Source organism: Pygocentrus nattereri, chromosome 12, assembly GCF_015220715.1.
Source record: "Pygocentrus nattereri isolate fPygNat1 chromosome 12, fPygNat1.pri, whole genome shotgun sequence".
Lineage (NCBI taxonomy): Eukaryota > Metazoa > Chordata > Actinopteri > Characiformes > Serrasalmidae > Pygocentrus > Pygocentrus nattereri.
The window spans coordinates 25,432,694-25,445,422 of NC_051222.1; the positions used below are offsets into that span (position 1 = coordinate 25,432,694).

The 12,729-nt window shown below is 39.4% G+C and overlaps 1 protein-coding gene across 2 annotated transcripts in view; it reads right to left on the reverse strand.

Moving 5' to 3' along the window:
* Positions 1 to 12,729, reverse strand: part of klf12a (Kruppel-like factor 12a) — a 36,732-nt gene that overhangs the window by 6,181 nt on the left and 17,822 nt on the right. The window contains exons 3-5 of one of the 2 annotated variants that reach the window (XM_017715116.1): positions 11,489 to 12,044; positions 10,250 to 10,390; positions 6,870 to 7,008 (exon numbers count right to left, since the gene is read on the reverse strand). In XM_017715116.1, coding sequence (XP_017570605.1) covers positions 6,870 to 7,008; positions 10,250 to 10,390; positions 11,489 to 12,044 — 836 coding nt within the window. The remainder of the gene's footprint in view (positions 1 to 6,869; positions 7,009 to 10,249; positions 10,391 to 11,488; positions 12,045 to 12,729) is intronic. The other variant, XM_017715117.1, reaches the window with a different exon arrangement.

The following is a 12,729-nucleotide window of genomic DNA, read 5'->3' on the forward strand; positions in this document are numbered from 1 at the left end:
CTGTCCACTTTTCACAAATGAAAATGCTGGATCATACTTGGAACAGCACACCCACTGTTACTTTGGAACCCACACTCAAAAAACACAAGGGCACCACAAAAAAGACTGAGCGCAGTAGAAGAACTACTTTTGGTTCATTACAGAATCATGAAAACGAGATGTGAGAGTGAGGAAATATCTTAAGCCAGAGAACCTCCTGGAGGTGTTACACAACATGTACGTCATGTGGAGGCTCTCGAAACTTTTGAAAGGTTCCTCACACTCCCAAATCTCTCTATCACACATCATCTCCAAAGAACTATGCACGGAAAGGAAGGGTTTTAAGGAACCAAAAGTGGTTCTATGGCATCTCTCCAAAGTATTTTACAGACAAGAGTCAATTCAGTGATGCCTTACTTCATAGCTCTGTATCTGGACATCACTAGTGTGCCACACTGAATGTCAGATACACGCTGTTAAATAAGAAAAAATGGGAGCTCTTCAAATCTGGACCTTAAATCATCTATAGTTCATTGAATTTCCATTAGCCATTCAGGATCACACCTATCAGTGATCACAAAATCCATGACCAGAACCTCATTATTATTAAGGCCTGGAATTGAAGAGCTCTGTTCTAAACCTCATTTTCAAGCAATGAATCTCAGTACACAGTAAAATGAAAGTTTTCTTTTGTTTTTATCTCTTTCAATTTGACATTATTTTCTTTGTTTATTTGAATAAATACTGTAAATGTACTGTTATTGAAAGCAGCTACTTGACAATGAAAGTTACTCTATAAATTAAGTCAATTATTATTATTATTAATAATAATAATAACAATATAATAATAATATAGTAGGCTCCAGCACCCGCGACCCTCAGGGAGAAGCGGCTTCGAAAATGGATGGATGGATGGATAGATGGATAATATAGCTGCTGTAGTGTGAGGGAAATACCATACTATTAATACTAGTGATAGCCACCAGAGGGCACCATTGTGCTATGGAGATGAGGAATCAACATCAACTTCACAGTTTAGTGGCCCTCAAGCCTCTCAAATGTAATGTTTTCTCTTCTCTAACACCCAGTTCACCACAGGAAGGTCTTGTGAATTTGTTCATTAGTTGCATCAGATGTGTGAGGAGCTGAGGAAACCCAGCTAAAACGTGTTGGACAGTTGTGCTCCAGATACAGCAGAAAAGACTCTAGCAACATTAATATTTTCAGCATGTCTGGTTTACTTTTAGATGAAAGCCCATTATGAGAAGGAATGAGTTTTGTCAATAAACATATTTGTGGATTGTAAACAGCATCTACATAAACTTCAGAAACTTTCAAACAAAACAGAGTCAAACATCTTCTGAACAGTACGAACTGAAATGCTGCGTGTGCAGACTTCCACCCTCACGAGAAAAGATATAGCAGCCTCGTTTTTCCAGCAAGCACACGTACACTCATACACACGCAGGCACTGTAAACTCATGGACCTTTAGAGCATTGGCCCGAGTGAGAGGATTTAGCTGGAGATGTTTGGGAGTGGGTTCTCACCCCCCGCCGAGCCACTTCCTGTTTCTCTTGGGCCGCAGGGGTGCATCATTTATGTGTGTGTGAGAGAGAGACAGGGAGAGGGGAGGGGGGGTCACCTGCGGCTCTTGGCAGCTGTAGCTCTTTTGGGGGCCTAGAGGAGATGGAGGGGAAAAAAGAACTGCTGAACTCCCACAACTTCTCTCCTTTCTCAAAACGGAGGTTCTGAGACGCAGAACGAACAAACTCCATAATCACCAGCCACTGTCTACCACAGTCCTAAAGAAGCTCCATGTGTGAGCAGCCTCTACTGGCCCATCCATGCTTCACCCACTAATGCATTTTTTCTCAGCAACTGTTGCTAGGTTGGACAGGTTTTACAGAATGTGGGTAAAAACCTCAATTCAACCTAAAGGGAAAATGTAGTACATTTCCCAATGTAACTTTTTCTTTAGCACAATACGTTCGCCTAGACAGAGTTATTTTAATTGAACAATATATTTACAGTACTGTCTGAAGATTTAGGATCGCTTTGCCATATTGTCAATTTTTATTTTAGGTACAATAACAGCTTAAACTGTGTGGATTTATAATAATAATAATAATAATCTTTATTTGTATAGCACCTTTCATACATACATGCAACTCAAAGTGCTTTACAGAATAAATAAAAAGAAAACAAAGATAAGCAAAACACATTAAAAGAAATAAAGATAGAAGGAAACAAAATAAAATAATGAAATAAACTGAAAAAGATAAAATGAAAGAGATAGAACAGACAAAAGTTTCTTAACTAAAAGCAGATCTAAACAGGAAGGTTTTAAGATTACTAGATTTAAAGGAAGGGTTGTTCCAAAATGTTGCATCATAGACTACTTCAAGGTTTATTTATTTATTTTTATTTATTTATTTTAATGATATACATGATGAGCGTAGGCTTTACACATGCAAGAAGTATCAGTGCTATATTATGATTAATACTACCTTCTTTTCAAAAACTTAAATCCAAAATTGTTATACTGCATTTTGGAATGAAACTCTTCAAACATGACAAACTATTCACCAAAAGGTATTTTCACATGTTTCTGTTAACATGAAATGAGTAAAATGATAAACAATATACTGTGATTCACTGTTAACTAAATTACACTGTTTGACTCTTTATATGCTTTTTATTTGCAGTTCATTTTTTTATGTCGTTTTGGAATTATCGCTGGATCTGTTCATCGTTCTGGACACATCATATTTTTTCACATCTTCCGAATGTCTTATTTATATTTGGAAGCTGTGAACTTGAACTAGACTAACATTGTATCATTAGTTTTGTATAATTGAAAATTGCAGTTCCAAACCTTTGAATGTTAGTGAACTTTATCATGTAAAATGTCACATTTTCAGGATACATAAGACATACAGGATCATTGATCATTTATCTGTGTAGAGGAATGGGCCAAATGGCCAAAATCCCTGCTGCAGTGTGTGCAAACCTGGTGAAAAACTACAGGAAACATTTGACCTCTGTAATTGCAAACAAAGGCTACTGTACCAAATATTAACATTGATTTTCACAGGTGTTCAAATACTTATTTTCAGCAGTAACACACAAATAAATTATTAAAAAATCATACACTGTGATTTCCAGATTTTTTTTTAGATTATGTCTCTCACAGTGGACATGCACCTAAGATGAAAATTTCAGACCCCTCAATGATTTCTAAGTGGGAGAACTTGCAAAGTCGCAGCGTGTTCAAATACTTATTTTCCTCACTGTAGATCTTTCGGTGTGCAAGCATGGTGGAAAATTTGCCATGGTTTCTTCTAACTTGCCTAGTTTTAATAACATAGTCCACTTTGATAGCCTAGCGTATCAAACAGGTAACTCAGTGTTATGTGGCACATCTATCAAAGATGTGAATAATTTTATTCTTATTTTTGCAAATTTCAGTTGTACAACTTCTCAATAGGGTTTATCAACATTCCGTGTGTCCAGCCTTGTAACAGTGGCCACAAAAGAGCATATTTGTAGGCGGAGCTTGGGGTAGGTCAACTGATGCTCATACTGTTCCAGGTTAAAGTCTGTTATGTTTAGAGCTTTTCAGATTTTTCTTATTTCACACAAACTAGGCACCTTTTGGATAACATCACAAATCACTCTTCACTATCAGCAAAGTAGGAGCACTGTGCAGAACACTAATACAGGGAAAAAAGATTGTGTATCAAGTAAACGATAAAGTGGTAAAACAGAGCTCTACAAACTTCTTAAATGACCTATTCATCTTTTAATCTTAAATTAAAATTTTTCTCTTACTACTATAAATTCTTTAGTAACTACTTGGAAACTAGCAAGATAGTGGTAGTAATTATTACAGTAATGTAATTATAATTCCAGTGATAGTTATTGACCACAGTGGTAGGCTAAAGGTCCATAATGTGCTCCCAAAAGATAGCAGACAAATATTAAGTGTCATAACCAATACTCCTAAAATTGGTTGTAAAAAACTTGACTTTTTAATGTTGTACCACAGAACAGGAGAGAGGGAAGCTGCAGCTGAGTGAGGGCTAAAAGTGGCGGAGCTGGTCATTTTGTTCCGTCTTTTGTTTGTATTTTTCCCGCCGGAGCTGCTTAGAGGGGCTTTCCAGTGGTGAGGACGTGCAAGGCAGTGCCACTGACCATGTGTCAGGCCACAGAGAGACCCTTGTGAAGAGTACAATGAGGCGTAGCTCTTTCGGCTGATCCGGGCTCAGGGAGAAGCAACTTTTAGTCCAAGACATGAACTGCACTTACTTGTGCACCTGTGTCCCAGAACATAATCGACCCTGAATGCACTCCCTTTGAGACCTGAGTGAACAATGATGTTAAAGAACAGCAAGACGCATTGGCCTGCTCGTCCAGTCTGCAGACACAGTAAGAAACCTCTCTGACTCCATTCCCTCATGGATAACGTACACACAGAAAATAACAAAATGACTATGAACTTGTAATTAATGTAACCATGTCAAGTGGTTTGTTAGCCACAATCTAGCAAGCCCATGCTGTAGTACAAGCTAAGAAGATTAGCAACTAATAATGTTCTTTCTAAGACAATCAAAGTGGACTGCAAAGGCTGTAACAATGTTTGATAACTATCTAGCATCTATTTAATTAGCTATGCCAATAAATAATATACTGTTTCAGCGTCTGCTTGAGTCATTTTGCTTGTCATTAATTAGTACCAGACTTATTGGCTACACTTATTGGGGCTATGTTTGATTAGCTGTTGAATATATAAAAAGCTAAGTCTGATATACTAGTTTATTTGAAGGAAAACAATATCAATAATCCTGACAGCATTTGTTACAGTACTAACTTTGAAATAAACCCTATACATTTTATGTCCTCCTTGTTATGGCAGCACTCACCAGTACTCTGATTTTTCACCTGTTTAAACCACCTTTGGGTTTTCAGTTTGAGCTTCTAACAATAGTTTAAAAAAGAAAACTGTCAGATCAGATCAGTATTTAGCGAAAATCTATCATCATATCAGGGAAAATGTAAATCACGTTGAGCCAAACTAGCCTAGACACTGTTTTTAGCGTTAGCTAATAAGCTAGATAGCTATCACTTAAATGAAAGGTAATAGTGAGAAATGTCAACTTTCAGGCAAGATGTCCCCAAACTTTCGAACGGCCATGTACACAAGGTTGACATTTCCTCAGCCACACCAGGGCATGTTATAACACATTGTTGCCTTCAGGCTTTGCCACACCGCTGCTGCTGGCTGGCCACCTCTTTCTCCCTGCGGTCAACCCATCAGCTGGTGCTGCCCACAGGACTCGAAGCTCCACACACACACACACACACACACACACACACACACACACACACACACACACACACACACACACACACACACACACACACACACACACACACCACAACCCCTGTCTTATCCAAGCCCAGCTACCAGCTTCCCCCCTGGGCATGCTGAATATGGAGGAGGCCCTGTCACCCACCCAAGCTCCAGGGAGAATTCCTTTATTAATGAGCTTCCCTTTCCACACACACACACACACACACACACACACACACACACACACACACACACACACACACACCTGCTCATCTGCCATTCCTTCACACACTGCGAGAAGCCCATTTATAATGATGATGAATTCGTGCTGACAGGGAGAGTGTCTCCATGAAATTCTATCAAATTCAGAGACAAAAGCAAGGCAAAGGAACCCCAGAAAGCCAACATAACGATGATGACACATTCCATGTGCACACACACTCACAGTGGGGGTTCATCTTGGAAGCTATCAACAGTCTGGTATCACACATCGTACCCGACTGGTGTTTAGTTTGAGGTCTACATGTGCCTCTTATATTGTAACTGATTACTGTGGCCTGATCTTATTACATAGTGTGAATTACCGGCACTGGCTGTATGAGTGCATTTATGAGTGCATTTCTCTTTTACTCTTTTTAACTCCCTGCTCTCTTTCAGTGTAATTGTATCGCTAAAATCAAATCTCCTCACAAAGCATAATTAAATGTGAAGTTCTTTGTGTTCTTTTGTTACTGTATAGTGGCATAAATGTCTATACGAACTACAGTATAATATATGTAACTACATATATTATTGAGTTCAAGTATTTCATGCATCATACTAAACAGTTTATTGAGGTGCCACCTTTGCAAATCAGTTCATGAAATTTCACTCTGCAACAACTGACTGGGTATCATTATGAAATGGAACAATCTAGGAAAAGCAACAGCTCAGCCATCAAGCAGTAGACAATGCAAATTCATAGAGTGGGGCCCCATGTGCTGAAGGGCACAGTTTGTAAAAATTTCCTATGCTCTGTTGTGTCATTTTCTACAGTTCCAAACTTCCTCTGGAAGCAATGTCAACCTGAACTGTGCCAGAACCGGGTTCCCATGGCCAAGGAGCTGCACACAAGCCTAAGATCATTATATGCAATGCCAAGTGTCGACTGAAGTGGTGTAAAGCATTCTGCTACTGGACTATGGAGAAGTGGAAATGTTGATGAATCACACTTCATTATCTGGTAGTCTGATGGACGAATCTGAGTTTCCAGGAGAATCTTACACATCAGAATGCACTGTGCCAAAAATAGAGTTTGGTGGAGGAGGGATAATGATCTGGGGCTGTTTTTCAGAGTTTGCATTTGACCCTTTTAGTTCCATTGAAGGGTAATGTTGATAAAGTATACAAAGCCATTTTTGACAATTATATGATTGTATGTACTGTTTATCATTTAATAACTTCTTGTCCTCCTTTTTAAATATTTTAATAAAATATCTAAAAATACGTTTTGATGTCTGGTTTGTAAATATAGGTGTATGTTTTTGTGTAACTCACTCCTGCACGGCACGTGCAATGGTCAGGGCAGTGGAACCGGTCTCGTTCACACTGTCCAGTGTGACGTTGGGCAGATCATCATCCTCGCTGTCACTGAATGATCGCCGTGGCGATGGTCTATCTGGAACCTGATGTGTGACTGAGGGAGAGCACAGAGAGGGTGGGGTTATGAAGACACTACACAAATACATTGAGTAAATCACACAACATAGACACAGCATATCAGCACATGCTGCATCAATGTTTACCTATAAAACTTTAAAAAAAAAAAATCACATGAAGCTAGTGTTATAAAACTTCATTAGCTAATCATTTTCTTAAAAAGCGCATCCGCATTTGAACTTCTCACCTCTTTTCAGTAGAGGTTAAAAAACTGGCTTAGAAATTTAACAGTAAAAATCTTTTATGTCTGATATTTCATTTTGCATTGGAGCTACAAGGATAATGTAGCTAACAAGTAATGTAAGCTTCTAGACCACTAATTAGCACCAAACTGCATGTCTTGCCATCTCAAATAGACTTAATGTTATGACATCCTGTTATACAGTAAAAGTGGACATTGCTGAAAACAGTAGTAGCAGCTGTCTTGAAGCTTGAATTGTATTTTAGGAATGGAGGTGTTCAAGTGTAATGATAACTTCACAAGTCAAAGTAACAGCATGTTAAAAAGATCTGCATTGTCTGGTTTGATATAATAGTTTCAGTCATGGTCATCAGCCAACAGACATTTAGAGGTCACTCAGAGGTCATTATTGGTAGTGCGACATGTCAGCATGTCACATTTGAAACAATGCGTTCTTTCTCAGTAGATGATTCTAATGATTCCACTGGGATCTCTTCCTGATTTGACAGTCTTAAAATACAGGTTTCAGAATGAAATATGATTTTAGAGAAATACTTTAATTGGAATAGAACCTATGAATAGTATTCATTGTCAAAAGTATGTAAAATGAAAGACAAAGTTGTTTTGGTGGCAATCTACTGAAGAGCAGTGATAATAAGGCTGCATGACACATACATAAGCCTTTCATGAAATAAATCTATGTACACACACACACACACACACACACACACACACACACACACACACACACACACTAAAGTATCTAAACTGCTTATCCTTCTAATTTCTCCAGCATTCATTGGGAAGAAGGCAGGATACACCCCGGACAGGTTGCCACAGGTCCATCACAGGGCAGACACACAGACATATACATTATAAACCTATGTGAACATTTATAAATGTTTATTGCAAAAAGTATTGTTGTAAAACATATCGAGGTGAACTGACATGAAAATGAACAAAAACAGCCCAAGTGGTTTGCCATCTGAGACTTGCTGGAAAGCATTTGTGAACGTTTACATAGTTTTATGTCATTTGCCATGAAGGGCTTGTGAGCAGTCATGTAGCTTTATAAATGTTGCTCTTATTAAAGTGCTACCATTGTGTTAATTGAAAAGTTCCACATTAACCACAAAAAGGATGTTACCAGTGCAAGGGACTTTATCAGATGTTGGTGATTGCAGCTTTGTTGATTTTTCTTTGGTCCTCTCTGATAACTGTATGTGACGCAGTGGATTAATCCTAAACTAAAGGCAACCTTGACTACTGTTCTGATAAGCCAGCATGATCAAAAGCACAGGATTTCCCCACATAAAGAAAATCACATAAATCACTCTGAAAAGGCTAAGAGAGGTCTCTGTGAAGTTGAATGGATACAAGGTCCATGGGGTATGTTTTTTTTATGACTATAAGTGTGTGTCATGGCTTTGTGTTACCCTGCTGTTCAACCAACCAACCTAGTTGCCATGGAAACCTCCCAAGACACAGCAGAGGGCATGGACCTTCCACATAGGGGCTGGCTCAAAGTAAAAGTCTGTATGTAAGGCTAGCCTATTGTACAGATATCATATAGTATATATATAGTCAGAGATCTCTATGCACTTATTTAATATTCAGTCAAAACAGCCAAGTTATTAATTTTTCAGGAGACCAAAGAAGACCTAGCAGACTGCCAAAAATGTTACCCTTACATAAACAGCTAATCAAGCTTTCATCTTTGAGAGATACTGAAAAAAGACAAAAAAAAAGGTTACAAATCAATCAAAGAAGCTGTTGCTTTCTCAGAACAATGGAATGTCCACCCGAGAATCCAGATCTCACCATCACTGAATGTGTTTGGGATTGTTTGGATTGCGAGAACCAGAAAATGCAACTAGCTTCTAAGACAAGTCAATTTTATTAGCTGCTTTTATCATATAGATGCACTTTGTAGTTCTACAATTACAGACTACAGTCCACCTCTTTCTTTGCATACTTTGTTAGCACTCTTTTACCCTGTTCTTCAAAGGTCAGGACCCCCATAGGACCACCACAGAGCAGGCATTATTGGGGCTATTAGGCTGTTTTTGTACAGGACGCTGTTGGCTGGATATTTTTGGTTGGTGGACTATTCTTAGTCCAGCAGTGACACTGAGGTGTTTAAAAACTCCAGTGGCACTGCTGTGTCTGACATGTATACACACACACACACACACACACACACACACACACACACACACACACAAACTGTATCTCTTTATATTCAACATTATGTGAAATCAGCCCTTCAGTCTGGTTTTCTCCTCCCTTTCTCAAGAGAATGAGGGATGAAAAAGAGAGAAAAGGGAAAAGCCTTCACTGCCACAGAGCCCATTAAGAACAGCACTTGTGCCCAGAGGCACACAGGCTTTCCTGGGCAGCTGAGTGTGATTGTTTTTGTGTGTGTGTGTGTGTGTGTGTGCATGTGTTGAGAGGCTATTAGTCTCCTCAGCTACACTCTCAAAGAAAAGTGCATTGAAAGCAAACACACTCCAACATGAAAATACAACGAGAAATATATTTTTAGAGGGGAAATCTGATGTTTGAAGGCAGTTTTTTTCTGATAATTGTGGCATGCCAGCACTGAGGGGAGGACAACATGCAGATGCTGCAGTTGGATGAATAGTCAGCAATGCATAAACATCTTGAATTTTGTGACCTCGCAAAAACAGTGGGCCTCATTCATCAATATCTTCCTTTTTTTGTCTTAAATTTGTTCTTGAGAGAGGTCCTAAGAAAAAGTCTATGTCAGGTTCATGATGTCTTCAGAATTATTCACACCTTTGTGTTATAAATCTACTTTTTGAAAGTTGTTTTAAAACTTTAACAATGCTTTACATACTACGTAGTAATGTCAAGCAATGCTTTCATCAACCAATTTTATACGATGTGAGACCTTTAATTTTCTATAAAAAACTCTTTTGTAGTTTTCCAGGCACGTTTCTATATCAGCTGCGCTTTACCCATAAATTTCAGGTGGCCTGATTTAAATGGGGACAGTTTTTGTCAGAGCACCTACTTCCTGTGTGGATAAAGGCTGCTGCCTGCTGGACTGAATAAAGAGTGTGAAGCACAATGGGCTTCCAGTCATCAGAATGCGTCTGTTCAACATGCTGTTGGGTTCTGGGTTCTGTCACTGACCCTGCAGGACTCAGAGAGGCTTTTATAGATGGGAAACAAGTGAGAGAGAGAGAGAGAGAGAGAGACAGAGAGAGAGACAGAGAGAGAGGGTGAAAAGGGGACAAATGTTAAAGGCAGTGCCAGAGTGGGAGAGGTATAGACGTTCAGGAAGGGGAACAGTTGGGAAACTGTAAACAGTACAGAGAACAATCATTTATTCTGCCACAATGTTTAATAAAAGCATTACATTATCTCTCAGCTCAACTCAACACAACTCAACTCAACACAACTCAACTCAACTCAACTCAACTCAACTCAACACAACTCAACTCAACACAGCTCAACACAACTCAACTCAATCTAAAGAAGCTATGCTCTAAATCTCTGATTATATGATTTAAGGGGTCAATTAAATTATGATTCCTCAGGAAACAATTCAGTTTGTAAGTATCTGCCAAACAAAAGAAGCGTTTGTCTTTTTCACTTTTTTTAAAGGAGAAACAGTTCAGAGATGTCCATTTAAACTCGAATTACCCATATTCATACATTCATAGATTTTTCCTCCTAATTAAAACATGTATGTAGATTTATGTACCAGAAAGCAGTCATAATGTTCTTTTATGTAATAGTTTTACAACCTACTTTTATTCCTTAGAAATAAACAGGCAGGTTACTATTAAAGACAGATATATGTAAATGACCCCTGTGTTTCTGATTGGCTGCCCTGTGCTGTGCTTAATTCAAAAAAGAATCTGGGCTGAAATGTGTGGAAAAACAGTTAATTTCATATTGAATCATTAGGAAAATATATACTCTAGCCACTCTTATCAGATCTGAATCTGAATACTTTGGAAGGCTCCAATAACACATTTGCTTTCTGACAGCCAGGATCAGTGAAAGGTTTAACCGTTTTCCACCACAACATGAAACTGCTAATAAGACCATATGTGAATATGTTCAAATATATGTAGTAGTGTCAATTTTGAACATTAACATATGTCAAATATATGGAAATGGATCACAAACTTGACACATGTTTTGTATATGGAAATATATTTGCTTTACCTATGGATTGTCTTGCTTGTAACTGACAGTTAAGGAGAAAGCACATCACTCTCTCTCTTTCTCTCTCACTCACCTTTTCCATGTATCCTACTCTCCTCCAGTATGGGCATCATCAGACCTCCAGGGCCCAGTGATCCCACTCCAGGATATACCAGCGGGACAGGCTGTACCACCACGGGCACCCTGCGGGGGTGGACGTGAATAGGGCTGGGGCAGTGAGGCAGGGGCTGCTGTGGCAGGGGAAGGAAGGGCTGCCCCCTCAAGGCCACGGAGGGTGGAGACGACACCCTGGATGGAGACAGCTTCAGACGCGGGACGGGGGTTATAACGGAAGGAGGTGAGGAGGATGGCAGAGAGGATGATGATGACAATGATGAAGGGGACTTGGTGGATGAAAGTGGAGGGGAGCGCGGACAGAAACGTATTGATGATGATGATGATGATGAAGGTGATGAGGATAGTGATGATGATGATGAAGGTGATGAGCGAGATCTGTTGGTGGAAAGGTCAACAGGCTCTGTCTGTGTCTGGAAGAGGTCGAAAGGGAAGCATCTGTCAGGTGAATGAGTCCGGAACCTTCTGTCCATCACCAGCACGCCCATGTCTGGATAAGCTCTTATTTCCGGAGACTGTTGAATATAAGATAATAGAAGCATGATTTCTATCTGTCTTTTTAACCTCCCTTCATTCTCAGAAGCATTTCTTACATGTTCAACACTATTCGAGCTACATTCGCTTTAGCCAAGGTTCTGTAATGTAATTTGTGTGGGATTTGACTGGTTCATTCTTATGGGATAAATTATCTGTGTAATTTTGCCATGCCGTTGCTATGGTATCCCAGGAGGTTGGGAAGGTGTTGCTAAGCTGTTGCCATGGTCTGCCATGTGGTTGCTGAGGTATTGCTAGGCTGTTGCTATGGTATCCCAGCTGGTTGCTAAGGTGTTGCAAAGCCATTACTATGGCATTTCATGTGGTTACTGGTGTTACTAGGGCTTTGCTATAACAGGTATCACAGGTAGTTGCAAGGATTTTACAAGGCCATTGCTCTTATATTCCATGTGGATGCTATGGTGTTACCAAGCCATTGCTATGGTATCCCAACTAGTTGCTTAGGTGTTGCAAAGCCATTACTGTAGTAATTTAAGTGGTTACTGCTGTCACTAGGGCTTTGCTATAATATCACAGGTAGTTGCAAGGATTTTACAAGGCCTTTGCTATCATATTCCAGGTGGATGCTACAGCATTACTAAGCCATTACTATGGTTTCCCAGGTGGTTGTTAATGTGTTACTAGGCCATTGCTAAGGTATCCTAG